Here is a 15,193-nt window from a genome sequence, read left to right as displayed (position 1 = left end):
GGGGGAGTAGAGGGGTTATAGGGGGAGTAGAGGAGTTATAGGGGGAGTAGAGGAGTTATGGGGGGAGTAGAGGAGTTATAGGGGGGAGTAGAGGAGTTATAGGGGGGAGTAGAGCAGTTATGGGGGGGAGTAGAGGAGTTATGGGGGGGAGTAGAGGAGTTATAGAAGGGAGTAGAGGACTTATAGGGGGGAGTAGAGGAGTTATTGGGGGGAGTAGAGGAGTTATTGGGGGAGTAGAGGAGTTATTGGGGGGAGTAGAGGAGTTATAGAATGGAGTAGAGGAGTTATAGGGGGAGTAGAGGAGTTATGGGGGGGTAGTAGAGGAGTTATGGGGGGAGTAGAGGAGTTATAGGGGGGAGTAGAGGAGTTATAGGGGGGAGTAGAGGAGTTATAGGGGGGAGTAGAGCAGTTATGGGGGGGAGTAGAGCAGTTATGGGGGGGAGTAGAGGAGTTATGGGGGGGAGTAGAGGAGTTATAGAAGGGAGTAGAGGAGTTATAGGGGGGAGTAGAGGAGTTATAGGGGGGAGTAGAGGAGTTATAGGGGGGAGTAGAGGAGTTATAGGGGGAGTAGAGGAGTTATAGGGGGGAGTAGAGGAGTTATAGAATGGAGTAGAGGAGTTATAGAATGGAGTAGAGGAGTTATAGGGGGGTTATGCGGGGAGTTATGGGGGGAGTGGAGGAGTTATAGGGGGGAGTAGAGGAGTTATAAGGGGGAGTAGAGGAGATATAGGGGGAGTAGAGGAGATATAGCGAGGGTAGGGGAGTTATAGGGGGGAGTAGAGGAGTTATAGGAGGGAGTAGAGGAGTTATAGGGGGGGAGTAGAGGAGTTATAGGGGGGGAGTAGAGAATTTATAGGGGGGAGTAGAGGAGTTATAGGGAGGTCAACAATAATACCCCTGTCGAGGCTCCCCAGCCCTCCCTAGTTCCCAGCCCTCCCTAGTCCCCAGCCTGCTGTGGTTTGGTAAGTATAGACCCCTTTTTCCCCAAGAGCAGATTTAATAGACAACACTTTGATGTGTGTGTCGCTTGCATTATTGAGGTGGCTTATTTGTGAAATGGATGTGCTGTGCATAAGAGTTCCATCATTACTTGAATGAGTATTGAATATATATTGCAGATGTTCCTATAGATCTAAGACTCTTTTTGAATGTGCTCTACCACCCTCCCCTATGATGCAACGGCTGTGTAACCTCAATATTTGATGGATAATTGTTTCCTGTGTTGAACAAAGAATTGCACATACACTCATTCTTCACTCGTAGATGTTTTATAATCTTCCACTCTCTCTCAATTACATTTCAATGTACTTTATTGGCATGACATACAGTATTGATACATCGTGCCAAAGCACAATGTTACATTATAAAAAGAGTCATTAACAAGTATTAACAATAGAAAATGACCATGTTCTGGAAATCAACAGAATGATCCAATAACGATGTTAATATGGGGGTGAAATTAAATAATGGACTCAATAAAATAATACACATTCTTCCTCATCCTATTGCAATTGTCACTAACTGTCATCTTGTGACAGGCTGTTATGTAGTGTGCTGCCAACCTACAGCTTTCTATGTCCTCTCCTAGTAGGATTGGTAGCTTTTCTTCATCAGAGCATTTTTTGAAACTTAGAATTTTAAATTAAAATGTGGGGAAGTTATGTTCTCTAATGGTTGTCTATTTTGTGCATTTAGTTAGGAAGTACAGCTCTGTCGCTGCTTCTTTCATAATGCAGTGGTCACTCTGCCTGCCTTCTTTTGGCAGCCAGCTTTTTATGTCTGCCCTTTGTTATGGCTAGGCTGTGCTCACTGGCTGCCCTTTGTTATGGCTAGGCTGTGCTCACTGGCTGCCCTTTGTTATGGCTAGGCTGTGCTCACTGGCTGCCCTTTGTTATGGCTAGGCTGTGCTCACTGTCTGCCCTTTGTTATGGCTAGGCTGTGCTCACTGGCTGCCCTTTGTTATGGCTAGGCTGTGCTCACTGGCTGCCCTTTGTTATGGCTAGGCTGTGCTCACTGTCTGCCCTTTGTTATGGCTAGGCTGTGCCCACTGTCTGCCCTTTGTTATGGCTAGGCTGTGCTCACTGGCTGCCCTTTGTTATGGCTAGGCTGTGCCCACTGTCTGCCCTTTGTTATGGCTAGGCTGTGCTCACTGGCTGCCCTTTGTTATGGCTAGGCTGTGCTCACTGGCTGCCCTTTGTTATGGCTAGGCTGTGCTCACTGGCTGCCCTTTGTTATGGCTAGGCTGTGCCCACTGGCTGCCCTTTGTTATGGCTAGGCTGTGCTCACTGGCTGCCCTTTGTTATGGCTAGGCTGTGCTCACTGGCTGCCCTTTGTTATGGCTAGGCTGTGCTCACTGTCTGCCCTTTGTTATGGCTAGGCGGTGCTCACTGGCTGCCCTTTGTTATGGCTAGGCTGTGCTCACTGTCTGCCCTTTGTTATGGCTAGGCTGTGCTCACTGGCTGCCCTTTGTTATGGCTAGGCTGTGCTCACTGGCTGCCCTTTGTTATGGCTAGGCTGTGCTCACTGGCTGCCCTTTGTTATGGCTAGGCTGTGCCCACTGGCTGCCCTTTGTTATGGCTAGGCTGTGCTCACTGGCTGCCCTTTGTTATGGCTAGGCTGTGCCCACTGGCTGCCCTTTGTTATGGCTAGGCGGTGCTCACTGGCTGCCCTTTGTTATGGCTAGGCTGTGCTCACTGGCTGCCCTTTGTTATGGCTAGGCTGTGCCCACTGTCTGCCCTTTGTTATGGCTAGGCTGTGCTCACTGGCTGCCCTTTGTTATGGCTAGGCTGTGCTCACTGGCTGCCCTTTGTTATCGCTAGGCTGTGCTCACTGGCTGCCCTTTGTTATGGCTAGGCTGTGCCCACTGTCTGCCCTTTGTTATGGCTAGGCTGTGCTCACTGGCTGCCCTTTGTTATGGCTAGGCTGTGCTCACTGGCTGCCCTTTGTTATCGCTAGGCTGTGCTCACTGGCTGCCCTTTGTTATGGCTAGGCTGTGCTCACTGGCTGCCCTTTGTTATGGCTAGGCGGTGCTCACTGGCTGCCCTTTGTTATGGCTAGGCTGTGCCCACTGTCTGCCCTTTGTTATGGCTAGGCTGTGCTCACTGGCTGCCCTTTGTTATGGCTAGGCTGTGCTCACTGTCTGCCCTTTGTTATGGCTAGGCTGTGCCCACTGTCTGCCCTTTGTTATGGCTAGGCTGTGCCCACTGTCTGCCCTTTGTTATGGCTAGGCTGTGCCCACTGTCTGCCCTTTGTTATGGCTAGGCTGTGCCCACTGTCTGCCCTTTGTTATGGCTAGGCTGTGCTCACTGGCTGCCCTTTGTTATGGCTAGGCTGTGCCCACTGGCTGCCCTTTGTTATGGCTAGGCGGTGCTCACTGGCTGCCCTTTGTTATGGCTAGGCTGTGCTCACTGGCTGCCCTTTGTTATGGCTAGGCTGTGCCCACTGTCTGCCCTTTGTTATGGCTAGGCTGTGCCCACTGGCTGCCCTTTGTTATGGCTAGGCTGTGCTCACTGGCTGCCCTTTGAAATCATTTGCCTCTCTCTCAAGTCAATTCAAAGGGCTTCTCTCTCTCTCTGTCTCTCATATGAGGTGTTTTTCCCAGCCGTCACTCTCCAGAGCCACGAAGCAGATACCCTGTCTTCCTATAGAGTCTAATTAACAGGCTTTACCTGACAAACTAATTGCACAATCCCTCATTAGTCTTAAAAGCCTCATCAGTTTGGGATGCAGCGGAAAGAAACTCATTGATTCCACGAAAAGGGAGAGAGAGAGGAGAGAGAGAGAGACTATGAGCCCTACCTCCAACACATTCTCCTGTTTCCATGGAGACCAGGGAGCCAATCGGGTGGCCCGGCTGCGGGCTGTACTACCGTGAGCAGGGGAGAGGTGGTGTAGGGAGGATGTGGATGAGATCCTGTGTGTATTAGAGACAATAAATATATAATTCTCGCTCCTGCAGGTTATCCCCATGCTTTTGATGGCTAGCCCTGTCTCTTCTGCCTTGGCATGTGTTCAGCCATCATCACCCAGCATGGGTTTAAAGGGAGGCTGTTTATCAGTGTTAAACAGGCAGCCTCCCAGCCTCACGGTGCCCTGCTCTACCACTACACACCCCCTGCCTGCCTTTTGGACCTGCCTCGTTACATCACAGAGTTCTTTCTGGCTGGCTGTTTGTGACTGAGAGTGAGAGTGTATGTGAGAGAGTGTATGAGTCTGTGCGCACGCTTCTGCTCCGTTGAGTCAAGTCCCATTGACGAGCCAGGAGGATGGACAAGCCGAGTGTGTGGCGTGCCGTGGTGAGCAGCACTGACCCCAGGCGTCCCCGCAGCGAGTCCAGCACACCACCCGGCGGCGGGGCTCACCCGGACAGACCCAGCTCTGCCATGTCCTACCGGCTATATGACATGTGAGTAGTAGCAGTCCCTGTGAACCTAATGCTGTATGAATGGGGCTGTATGGAGGTGTGGCTGTGGCTGGGCTGATGCAACCAGGCAGGCACTGGTCCTTCCATTCTTCATTGACAAGGATGCAGTGTGGCACTTTGTTATTGCAGTGTCTCCAGTGCATGTGCTGAGTCACCTAGCGGGCGCTTGCAGACCTTGCTCTGTCCTCTCCTCTCATCCTGTCATGTCTGGAGAATAGAGATGGGATGAGTTTGTGGCTCTGCCGACAGAGCTCTCTCCCTCAGTTAACAACCCTAGCCCTAAGGGGAATGGTGGTCATGTGAGGGGATGTCTGTGTGTGTGTGTGTGGTAGACATGTGTGTTGGTGGTAAACATGGCCGTTAATATTTATATGATCAATTACTTTTTAAAATAATTTTTGTTGAAATGGACACTGTATGATGTGATGAGGGAGGATGAAGGGACTGTTGTGATGTCATACTGTCAGATTGTTTCCATTGTGATTGAAATCACCCTGTCATGGGAGTTGCTTTGTTTTGAGTGGCTGATGACTGACAAGGAGAATATGACTCATTTTTGGCTGATGCTATGACGACTTTTATGTAGTGCGTGATTTCATCCCAGCTCTGGTGTGTGTGTGCGCGTGCGCTCGCGCGTGCGTTATGGATACGGCTGGTAGTGTAGTGGATGTTATTTTTGGGATGTCGTTGTTCGCTTCAACACTGTTTTGGATGTTCCATGCTTGTCTCTCCAGTTTAGCATTGTTGCTACCTCAGCTGAATAAATCCTTGTGTCATCTCTGATTAGGTCTTTGTTTGTGAAAGGATACAGGAATCATATTGTATTCCTGTATCACACAGTGAACCTCCAACCTCTCTCTTCCGGAGGGGTGGGGGGGTTGAATTTCTATTGTTGTTTCGGTGCAGGTGCCTGCGCCAAAATCGGTTTGTTCCAACATGATTCCACACAGAGCTCATATGACTGAAAAAAAGAGATATCACGTAAAAATCTATTTTTGTCAGTTTATCCTGATTTGCATTTTGTGATGGTATGCAACCTAACCAAGATGCATTGGTTAGTGTGCACTTATAATATAATGATTATCAGATAGATCTTCATGTGTGGGGATGCGTATTGCTCAGGTATCATTATGTGTTATATGAATTGGCCCGTCACTGGGTGATCATTTTGTGCAGAAAATAGGGATCAGTCCACTTAATAAATATGCAATAGCCTCTGCCAAGTCCTTCACAGGCAATCTGGTCTTGTTACTCACAATCCCAAAAGCTAGAGTCGTTTTGCAGTACCTACAATATTATAACACATGATTATTCACAGTGATGCTTTCATTTTGTGTGGTATTTTTCAGTATTAAAGTAATACGTCATAAGCCCCAGGCAGGCCACCACTGCTACAGTCCATACCTGTGTGTTTTTCTTCTGCTTGACTGGGATGGTTATAAGCATTGCATAATCAGCAGCACCATCTGTCTCTGATTCCTTGTCTGTCCTTTCGTCTGTCTTCCTGTAGCAGTCCACTTCACTGGACACAGACTGATGGACTGACTGACGGCTTTAAATTAGACCAGATTCATGCAGGTCAGGAAGTAAAGGTGACACGGGGGTCAGGGTTAAAGGGCTAATCCTAAATTCAAACAATAACAACGTGGATACCCCGCCACTTGTTTTGGTAAACAGCTGAGAGATGGGGCTTCAGAAAAATAACCCCTCTCAAATTCATAGACAGACCAATGGATGCAGGAACTGACCATGAGATCAAAATGATCCTTTTAACCATGTTTTGAAATTGTGTTTGTTTACATTGACTTTGTTAAGAAACGTAGGAGTAAAACAAGCTTACAGTGCATTCAGAAAGTATTTTTTTCACATTTTGTTACGTTACAGCTACGTTTAAAAATAAATGTGCTCATCAATCTACACACAATACCCCATACGGACAAAGTGAAAACAGGTTTTAAGAAATGTTTGGAAATGTATATGAAAAAATAAAAAAACACACCTTATTTACATAAGTATTCAGACCATTTGCTATGAGACTCGAAATTGAGCTCAGGTGCATCTTGTTTCCATTGATCGTATTTGAGATGTTTCTACAACTTGATTAGAGTCCACCTGTGGTAAATTCAATTGATTGGACATGATTTGGAAAGTCACACACCTGTCTATATAAGATCCCACAGTTGACAGTGCATGTCAGAGCAAAAACCAAGCCATGAGGTCGAAGGAATTGTCCGTATAGCTCCGAGACAGGATTGTGTCGAAGCACAGATCTGGTGAAGGGTACCAAAAACGTTCTGCGGCATTGAACACAGTGGCCTCCATCATTATTAAATGGAAGACGTTTGAATCCACCAAGACTCTTCCTAGAGCTGTCCGCCCGGCCAAACTGAGCAATCAGGAGAGAAGGGCCTTAGTCAGGGAGGTGACCAAGAATCAGATGGTCACTCTGACAGAGCTCCAGTGTTCCTCTGTGGAGATGGGAGAACATTCCAGAAGGACAACCAGCTTTGCAGCACTCCACCAATCAGGCCTTTATGGTAGAGTGGCCAGACGGAAGTCACTCTTCAGTAAAAGGCACATGACAGCCCGCTTGGAGTTTGCCAACAGGCACTTAAAGGACAAGATTCTCTGGTCTGTTGAAACCGAGGTTGAATTCCTTGGCTTGAATGCCAAGCGTCTGGAGGAAACCTGGCACCATCCCTACGGTGGTGGCAGCATCATGGTGTGGATGTTTTTCAGCAGCAGGGACTGGGAGACTAGTCAGGATCTAGGGAAAGATGAACAGAGCAAAGTACAGAGAGATCCTTGATGAAAACCTGCTCCAGAGCACTCAGGACCTCAGACTGGTTTAAAGGTTCACCTTCCAACAGGACAACAACCTGTTGGAAGGGGCACACAGCCAAGGCAATGCAGGAGTGGCTTCGGATCAAGTCTCTGAATGTCCTTGAGTGGCCCAGCCAGAGCCCGGACTTGAACCCGATCAATCCTCTCAAGCTTCTCTGGAAGCTTGAGAGGATCTGCAGAAAAAAATGGGAGAAACTCCCCAAATGCAGGTGTGCCAAGCTTGTACCGTCATACCCAAGAAGACTCCAGGCTGTAATTGCTGTCAAAGGTGCTTCAACAAAGTACTGAGTAAAAGGTATGAATACTTATGTAAATGTTATATTTTTGTTTTTTATTTTTAATACATTAGCAAACATTAAAAAAAAAAAATTAAAATAGCTTTGTTAGTACAGGGTATTGTGTGTAGATTGATGGGGGGAAAAATATATATACATTTTAGAGTAAGGCTGTAACCTAAGGAAATATGAAAAAGTCAAGGGGTCTGAATACTTTCCGAAGGCACTGTAACATTCAAAATGGGTGAACATTTCCTTTTAAGTAGATTTAAAACCAGATGCTTTTAGACTTTTACTCAAGTAGTATTTTACTGGGTGACTTACTGGGTGATTGTTTTTCTATTAAGGTATCTTTACTTTTACAGAGAAAATACTGATAATCACCATCCAACTATGATCCAACTATACAGAATGAAGGAGACCTATAGTCATCACTTCCCAATGAACCTGACTGTGGCAGTACAGAGATATGAACCTGACTGCGTCAATACAGAGATATGAACCTGACTGTGGCAGTACAGAGATATGAACCTGACTGTGGCAGTACAGAGATATGAACCTCACTCTGGCAGTACAGAGATATGAACCTGACTGTGGCAGTACAGAGATATGAACCTGACTGGCAGTACAGAGATGTGATCTAATTATAGTATGATCGTCAGAGACTGGTCCCTACTGATGACATACAGTATGATGACAAGAGAGTGTTTACATACAATCAACTTGGCACAAGAGCTGGGAAAAACTGAATTTGTACAGTATTGGGTGATATACTCTGTCATTATGCCCATTTCTACTACTACCCTTCTCTCTGATGGCCCAGGGGACAGTGGCTCAGGGAAGGATGGGACAGTGTTATTGTGAAGACAGTCTCGTACATCCATGCAGAATGTATCTGCGCATTACCATGCGTGTGTGTGTGTGTGTGGTGAGTGACTTGCAGGGCTGTTGCTTACTGCCCCATGTGCTGACTAGATCAGATGTGACAGCATGCTCTCTGTATTGCCTGGCCAAGCAGTGACAGCAGGATTATTTACATAGTCACAGTCTTACATAATGGCCAGCATGAACATAGGGGTCAAATCCATTTAATTTTTTCTTTGTATCTCTGTGGTTAAATTCCATTTCAATTCAGTCAATTAAGTGCATAACTTTTTTAGAATTGAATGATCGGCCTATTCATTGGAAATACTTTCTTGAAATGGAAATAGAATTTCTATTAATATTATAATCTGAAATGATGGATGGAATTTGATCTGAGCCAATCGTTGGCCGTGGCAGCATGTGTTATGCAGACTGTGGCTATGCAGGCCGGTAGGTAACAGCCTGTCATGCTTCCTTGTGTCCTGCTGCCTGACTCTGCAGTTCCAGCGCTGAGCTGTGTGCTGCCGTGTACTCAGGCTAAAGACAGAGAAATGTGCTGCCGTGTACTCAGGCTAAAAGCAGAGAAATGTGCTACCTTGTACTCAGGCTAAAAACAGAGAAATGTGCTGCCGTGTACTCAGGCTAAAAGCAGAGAAATGTGCTGCCTTGTACACAGGCTAAAAACAGAGAAATGTGCTGCCTTGTACTCAGGCTAAAGGCAGATAAATGTGCTGCCGTGTACTCAGGCTAAAAGCAGAGAAATGTGCTGCCGTGTACTCAGGCTAAAAGCAGAGAAATGTGCTGCCGTGTACTCAGGTTAAAAGCAGAGAAATGTGCTGCCTTGTACTCAGGCTAAAAGCAGAGAAATGTGCTGCCGTGTACTCAGGCTAAAAGCAGAGAAATGTGCTGCCGTGTACTCAGGTTAAAAGCAGAGAAATGTGCTGCCGTGTACTCAGGCTAAAAGCAGAGAAATGTGCTGCCGTGTACTCAGGCTAAAAGCAGAGAAATGTGCTGCCGTGTACTCAGGCTAAAAGCAGAGAAATGTGCTACCGTGTACTCAGGCTAAAAGCAGAGAAATATGCTGCTTTGTACTCAGGCTAAAAGCAGAGAAATGTGCTGCCGTGTACTCAGGCTAAAAGCAGAGAAATGTGCTGCCTTGTACTCAGGCTAAAAGCAGAGAAATGTGCTGCCGTGTACTCAGGCTAAAAGCAGAGAAATGTGCTGCCGTGTACTCAGGCTAAAAGCAGAGAAATGTGCTACCGTGTACTCAGGCTAAAAGCAGAGAAATGTGCTGCCGTGTACTCAGGCTAAAAGCAGAGAAATGTGCTGCCATGTACTCAGGCTAAAAGCAGAGAAATGTGCTGCCGTGTACTCAGGCTAAAAGTGTACTCAGGCTAAAAGCAGAGAAATGTGCTGCCATGTACTCAGGCTAAAAGCAGAGAAATGTGCTGCCAGTGCCTGGCGGTGGTGGTGACGCACTCTGTTGTTTGTCTGCCTAGCGTAGCGCTGGCGTCATCAGGACAGCGGCTTCACAATTCCATCTACCAGCTAATATCTGGGTACGGGCATCCCTGCATCGATGCTTGAGCCTTTAGGCTACAGTACAGCTACTCTACATCCCTCCAGAGAATCTGACATTATTCAAATGAACCGTTACAACCCAGAATGTATATCCATTATGTTTTTGTTTTTTTACATGAAAAGTCAATATTGTTTTATATGGAGATATTTTGGGAAATATATGATTGGAGTATTTCAACATATTTCTTCCTGGGCACGTAGTCAAACTCCTATCAGTAAACCTCTCTGCACCAGGAGGCTGTTAATAAGGTCGCTCATAGCCTAAAATGTTCCTACACCCCTTATCCCAGCTCCTCACATCTACACACCTTATCCCAGCACCTCACAACTACACCCCTTATCCCAGCACCTCACATCTACAACCCTTATCCCAGCACCTCACATCTACACCCCTTATCCCAGTACCTCACATCTACACCCCTTATCCCAGCACCTCACAACTACACCCCTTATCCCAGCACCTCACATCTACACCCCTTAACCCAGCACCTCACATCTACACCCCTTTATCCCAGCAGTGCACATCTACACCCCTTATCCCAGCACCTCACATCTACACCCCTTATCCCAGCACCTCACATCTACGCCCCTTATCCCAGCACCTCACATCTACGCCCCTTATCCCAACACCTCACATCTACACCCCTTATCCCAGCACCTCACATCTACACCCCTTATCCCAGTACCTCACATCTACACCCCTTATCCCAGCACCTCCCATCTACACCCCTTATCCCAGCACCTCACATCTACCCTACAACCCTTATCCCAGCGCCTCACATCTACAACCCTTATCCCAGCACCTCACATCTACCCTACAACCCTTATCCCAGCACCTCACATCTACCCTACAACCCTTATCCCAGCACCTCACATCTACCCTACAACCCTTATCCCAGCGCCTCACATCTACAACCCTTTATCCCAGCAGTGCACATCTACACCCCTTATCCCAGCACCTCACATCTACACCCCTTATCCCAGCACCTCACATCTACGCCCCTTATCCCAACACCTCACATCTACACCCCTTATCCCAGCACCTCACATCTACACCCCTTATCCCAGTACCTCACATCTACACCCCTTATCCCAGCACCTCCCATCTACACCCCTTATCCCAGCACCTCACATCTACCCTACAACCCTTATCCCAGCGCCTCACATCTACAACCCTTATCCCAGCGCCTCACATCTACAACCCTTATCCCAGCGCCTCACATCTACAACCCTTATCCCAGCATCTCACATCTACAACCCTTATCCCAGCATCTCACATCTACAACCCTTATCCCAGCATCTCACACCTACACCCCTTATCCCAGCGCCTCACATCTACAACCCTTATCCCAGCGCCTCACATCTACAACCCTTATCCCAGCGCCTCACATCTACAACCCTTATCCCAGCATCTCACACCTACAACCCTTATCCCAGCATCTCACATCTACAACCCTTATCCCAGCGCCTCACATCTACAACCCTTATCCCAGCATCTCACATCGACAACCCTTATCCCAGCATCTCACATCTACAACCCTTATCCCAGCATCTCACACCTACACCCCTTATCCCAGCGCCTCACATCTACAACCCTTATCCCAGCGCCTCACATCTACAACCCTTATCCCAGCGCCTCACATCTACAACCCTTATCCCAGCATCTCACATCTACAACCCTTATCCCAGCATCTCACATCTACAACCCTTATCCCAGCATCTCACACCTACACCCCTTATCCCAGCACCTCACATCTACAACCCTTATCCCAGCGCCTCACATCTACAACCCTTATCCCAGCATCTCACACCTACACCCCTTATCCCAGCGCCTCACATCTACAACCCTTATCCCAGCGCCTCACATCTACAACCCTTATCCCAGCGCCTCACATCTACAACCCTTATCCCAGCGCCTCACATCTACAACCCTTATCCCAGCGCCTCACATCTACAACCCTTAGCCCAGCACCTCACATCTACCCTTCAACCCTTAGTCCAGAACCTCACACTGACTTTTTCCTGATTTTGTTATGTTACAGCCTTATTCTACAATTGATTAAATTGCTTTTTTTATTATTTAACGATTCCAGAACAGGCCATTTTACCAGTAAGTAAACTTATGGCTTTGTTCCCAGAACCAATGGTAAACCAAAAACGTACATTCCCACAACTTCCAAGGAACCAAGTGTGCTAGCTGGGAAGTGGCCAGCAGCATACCACCCTGCATCCTACTGCTGGCTTGCTTCTAAAGCTAAGCAGGGTTGGTCCCTGGATGGGAGACCAGATGCTGCTGGAAGTGGTGTTGGAGGGCCAGTAGGAAGCACCCTTTCCTCAGGTCTCAAAAAATATCCCAATGCCTCAGGGCAGTGATTGGGGACGTTTCCCTGTGCAGGGTGCCGTCTTTCGGATGGGAAGTTAAACGGCTGTCCTGTGTCACTAAAGATCCCATGGCACTTATTGTAAGAATAGGTGTGTTAACCCAGGTGTCCTGGCTAAATTCCCAATCTGAGCCTCATACTATCACGGTCACCCAATCATCCCCAGCTTACAATTGGCTCATTCATTCCACCTCCTCTCCCCTGTAACTATTCCCCAGGTCATTGCTGTAAATGAGAATGTGTTCTCAGTTAAATAAAAATCAATGTAAAAGTTGTCAAAAATATAAATAGTAAAGTACAGATACAACTTAAGTAGTACTTTAAAGTATTTTTACTTAAGTACATTACAGCACTGAATCTCCTCTCCATTGGGGTGATGGACAGCTAAGCACTCAGACCTCCTTGACACTAACAGCACTGAACAGGGCCAATAAGAACAATGCTAGCCGGGGCTATGCTACAATAGCCTGGGCGCTAGTGTGTTCCAGCTTTTCCATTTCAATTCAGTTAATTCTGGGTATGAATTTAAAATATGGAACCTTTTGTTATTTTTCATGAGAAATTATCCATTCCTGATTTACAATTTGAATTCACCTCTTGAGTTGACTGATTTAATCAAAAAGAAACGACTCCAACCTTGTTTCCATCATTAACCTAACAGGGTTACCTCGCCAAGACAATGAGAAATTGGCCGAATCAGACTGGCGCCCAGGCTAGCACTAGGCAGCTCTGAAATTGGACTCTGCTCTAATACACTGGCACCCACACGAGGGCTGGTGTCACGGAATGTGATTGCTATTAGGTTTGCACTTGAAGTGCCAGCCCTGGACTGGACAGGGCTTGTTTGGAACATGCTCAGGACACGGATTAGCTCTGGGAGCTGTAGTTCTTTCAGGGGTATGTCTCTGGGAGCTGTAGTTCTCTCAGGGGTATATTCTAGTGTTTATGCGTCTGTGGATTGAGCCATCCCATAATAGTCCCTTAACATTCCCAACAGCAGCTTCAGGCACTGATATACAGAGCAGTGGGAAGGAGGGTGGCACAGCAGCATGCGCATGCAGAACATTGTGTTCCCACGGACAACTATACACATTCTATGGGAACGCATGTTTACATGGTACTCTGTTATGTAATTACAATTTTGTAGAAACATTGATTTCATTACCATATTTATTTTCACTGTATTGTGACTGAAACCCTTTTATCTTGCATGTGGTTGTCCTTAACCATTATAGGTCTAAAAGCATGCATGTGTAAAATGTATCATCCTGTTTGGTTTTCATGACTCTGAATTTCTGTGGATTGTTGATAACTCGCCAATAGATAATCCTATCATCAATATAGAGCATCATGGTTGTATGCAATGTTGTCATAACATTATGCTTAAACAATGTTCACATGATGCACCCAAATCACTGTGTATTGTCTTACTTACAGACCATTCCCATATGAACAAAAACATCACTCACGAAATCACAAAAAAATGCTTTATCGCCCCACCCAGAATAGACATAATTCATTGTAATGTGTATGTTGCGTTACACATGTGAGCTCTGTCGGCTCTCTTGTGTATAAGCATGCCCTCTTTGATAGGGAAGACTATGTTCTCCATCAATTTTGTTGCCCGGCCCCAATTAAAGGCCTTCACGATATTGGGATGGAGGAGAGGGAGGACATGGATTCCACCTCCACCCTGCAGCCTCACTGGATCTCTCTTTTTCTTCTGTTCCCTCGATTCTGTTCTCTACTTTTAAACATGGCTCCAGCTTTATGTAAGTCTGTTCTCGCTCCTTCTCCCTCCTTCCTCCCCCCCTCTCCCCTCCTCTCTTGCTTAATTTTGCTCTCACATATTTCTCTTCCTCTGAACTATTTATCTCCCCATCTCTCTCTTTCTTGCTCTCCTCCCCTTTCTTTTTTCCCTTCTCTTTTTCTATCCCTATGTCTCCCTCTCTTTTCCCCCCTCCTCCCTTTTCTTTCTTTCTCTGTCCATTCTCTGTCCTCACCCTCGTTCTCGCTCTCTCCTCCCTCTCTTCTGCATGGGTTCTTTAAGTCTGGAGGCTAAACAGCAGTAGTGTAGCATCTACTTATGTGATAAGAGATTTGACTGTAATCTAAATGTTATAGTATGCATTGTTTGACACAATGTTAAATTCAAATCTCCCTACCATCATATCTGAGCCAATATGACATCAATGTTGATTCAAATCAACTTGATTGAAGGTACACAACACATGATCGTCATGATCCGTCTGGCCGTTACCGAGAACTACTATACCGGATTTTTGCCAGGGTTGTTAGCATTTGTTCTAGACTATAGGATTAAAATGAGGTTACAGCTGTCACGATTTCCACCGAAGGTGGCTCCTCTCCCTGTTCGGGCAGGGCTCGGCGGTCGGTGTCGCCGGCCTACTAGCCATCACCGATCCATGTTTCCTTTTCCGTTTGTTTTGTCTTTGGTTTTGTCACACCTGATTTTCATTTGTTTTGATTTCTGTGTGTATATTTACCCTGTTTCCCCGCTTAGGTTTGTGCGGGATTATTTGTTCTTGTTGAGGCTTGCCTCAGTGTATTTTCGCGTGTAGTGATTTTAGTAAGGTGCGTTGTGATCTACGCCTTACAGGTGAACTGTTTGTTCCCTTTGGGTTTTGGCCATTTGTACTGGACTGTGTTTGTTTTGGACTTGCCCTGATTAAAAGTTACACGCTACACTGACATTTCTGCTCTCCTGCGTTTGACTCCTCACTTACCTTCAGTACGCACGCAACAACAGCGTCCATAAAATGACCATTAGACTTCTATCCATTTGGACTGAACAAGTTTGTAGG

At 46.6% G+C, this 15,193-nt stretch overlaps 1 protein-coding gene across 4 annotated transcripts in view; it reads left to right on the top strand.

The window, feature by feature from the left end:
* LOC110492417 (IQ motif and SEC7 domain-containing protein 1) overlaps positions 1-15,193 on the top strand; it is a 248,227-nt gene that overhangs the window by 116,777 nt on the left and 116,257 nt on the right. For 2 of the 4 annotated variants that reach the window (XM_090203583.1, XM_021566720.3), the window contains exon 1: positions 1,532-4,405. The exons of the other annotated variants lie outside the window; for them this stretch is intronic. In XM_090203583.1, the coding sequence (XP_090059709.1) occupies positions 4,266-4,405 (140 nt within the window). In that variant the 5' untranslated portion in view covers positions 1,532-4,265. Of the gene's footprint in view, positions 1-1,531; positions 4,406-15,193 lie in introns of those variants that run through there. 4 annotated transcript variants of the gene reach the window in all.

This window comes from Oncorhynchus mykiss, chromosome 16 (genome assembly GCF_057628025.1).
Source record: "Oncorhynchus mykiss isolate SJ-2025 chromosome 16, ASM5762802v1, whole genome shotgun sequence".
Taxonomy (NCBI): domain Eukaryota; kingdom Metazoa; phylum Chordata; class Actinopteri; order Salmoniformes; family Salmonidae; genus Oncorhynchus; species Oncorhynchus mykiss.
The sequence above is the reverse complement of the archived record's forward strand: the minus strand, read 5'-3'. Positions and strand labels throughout refer to the sequence as shown.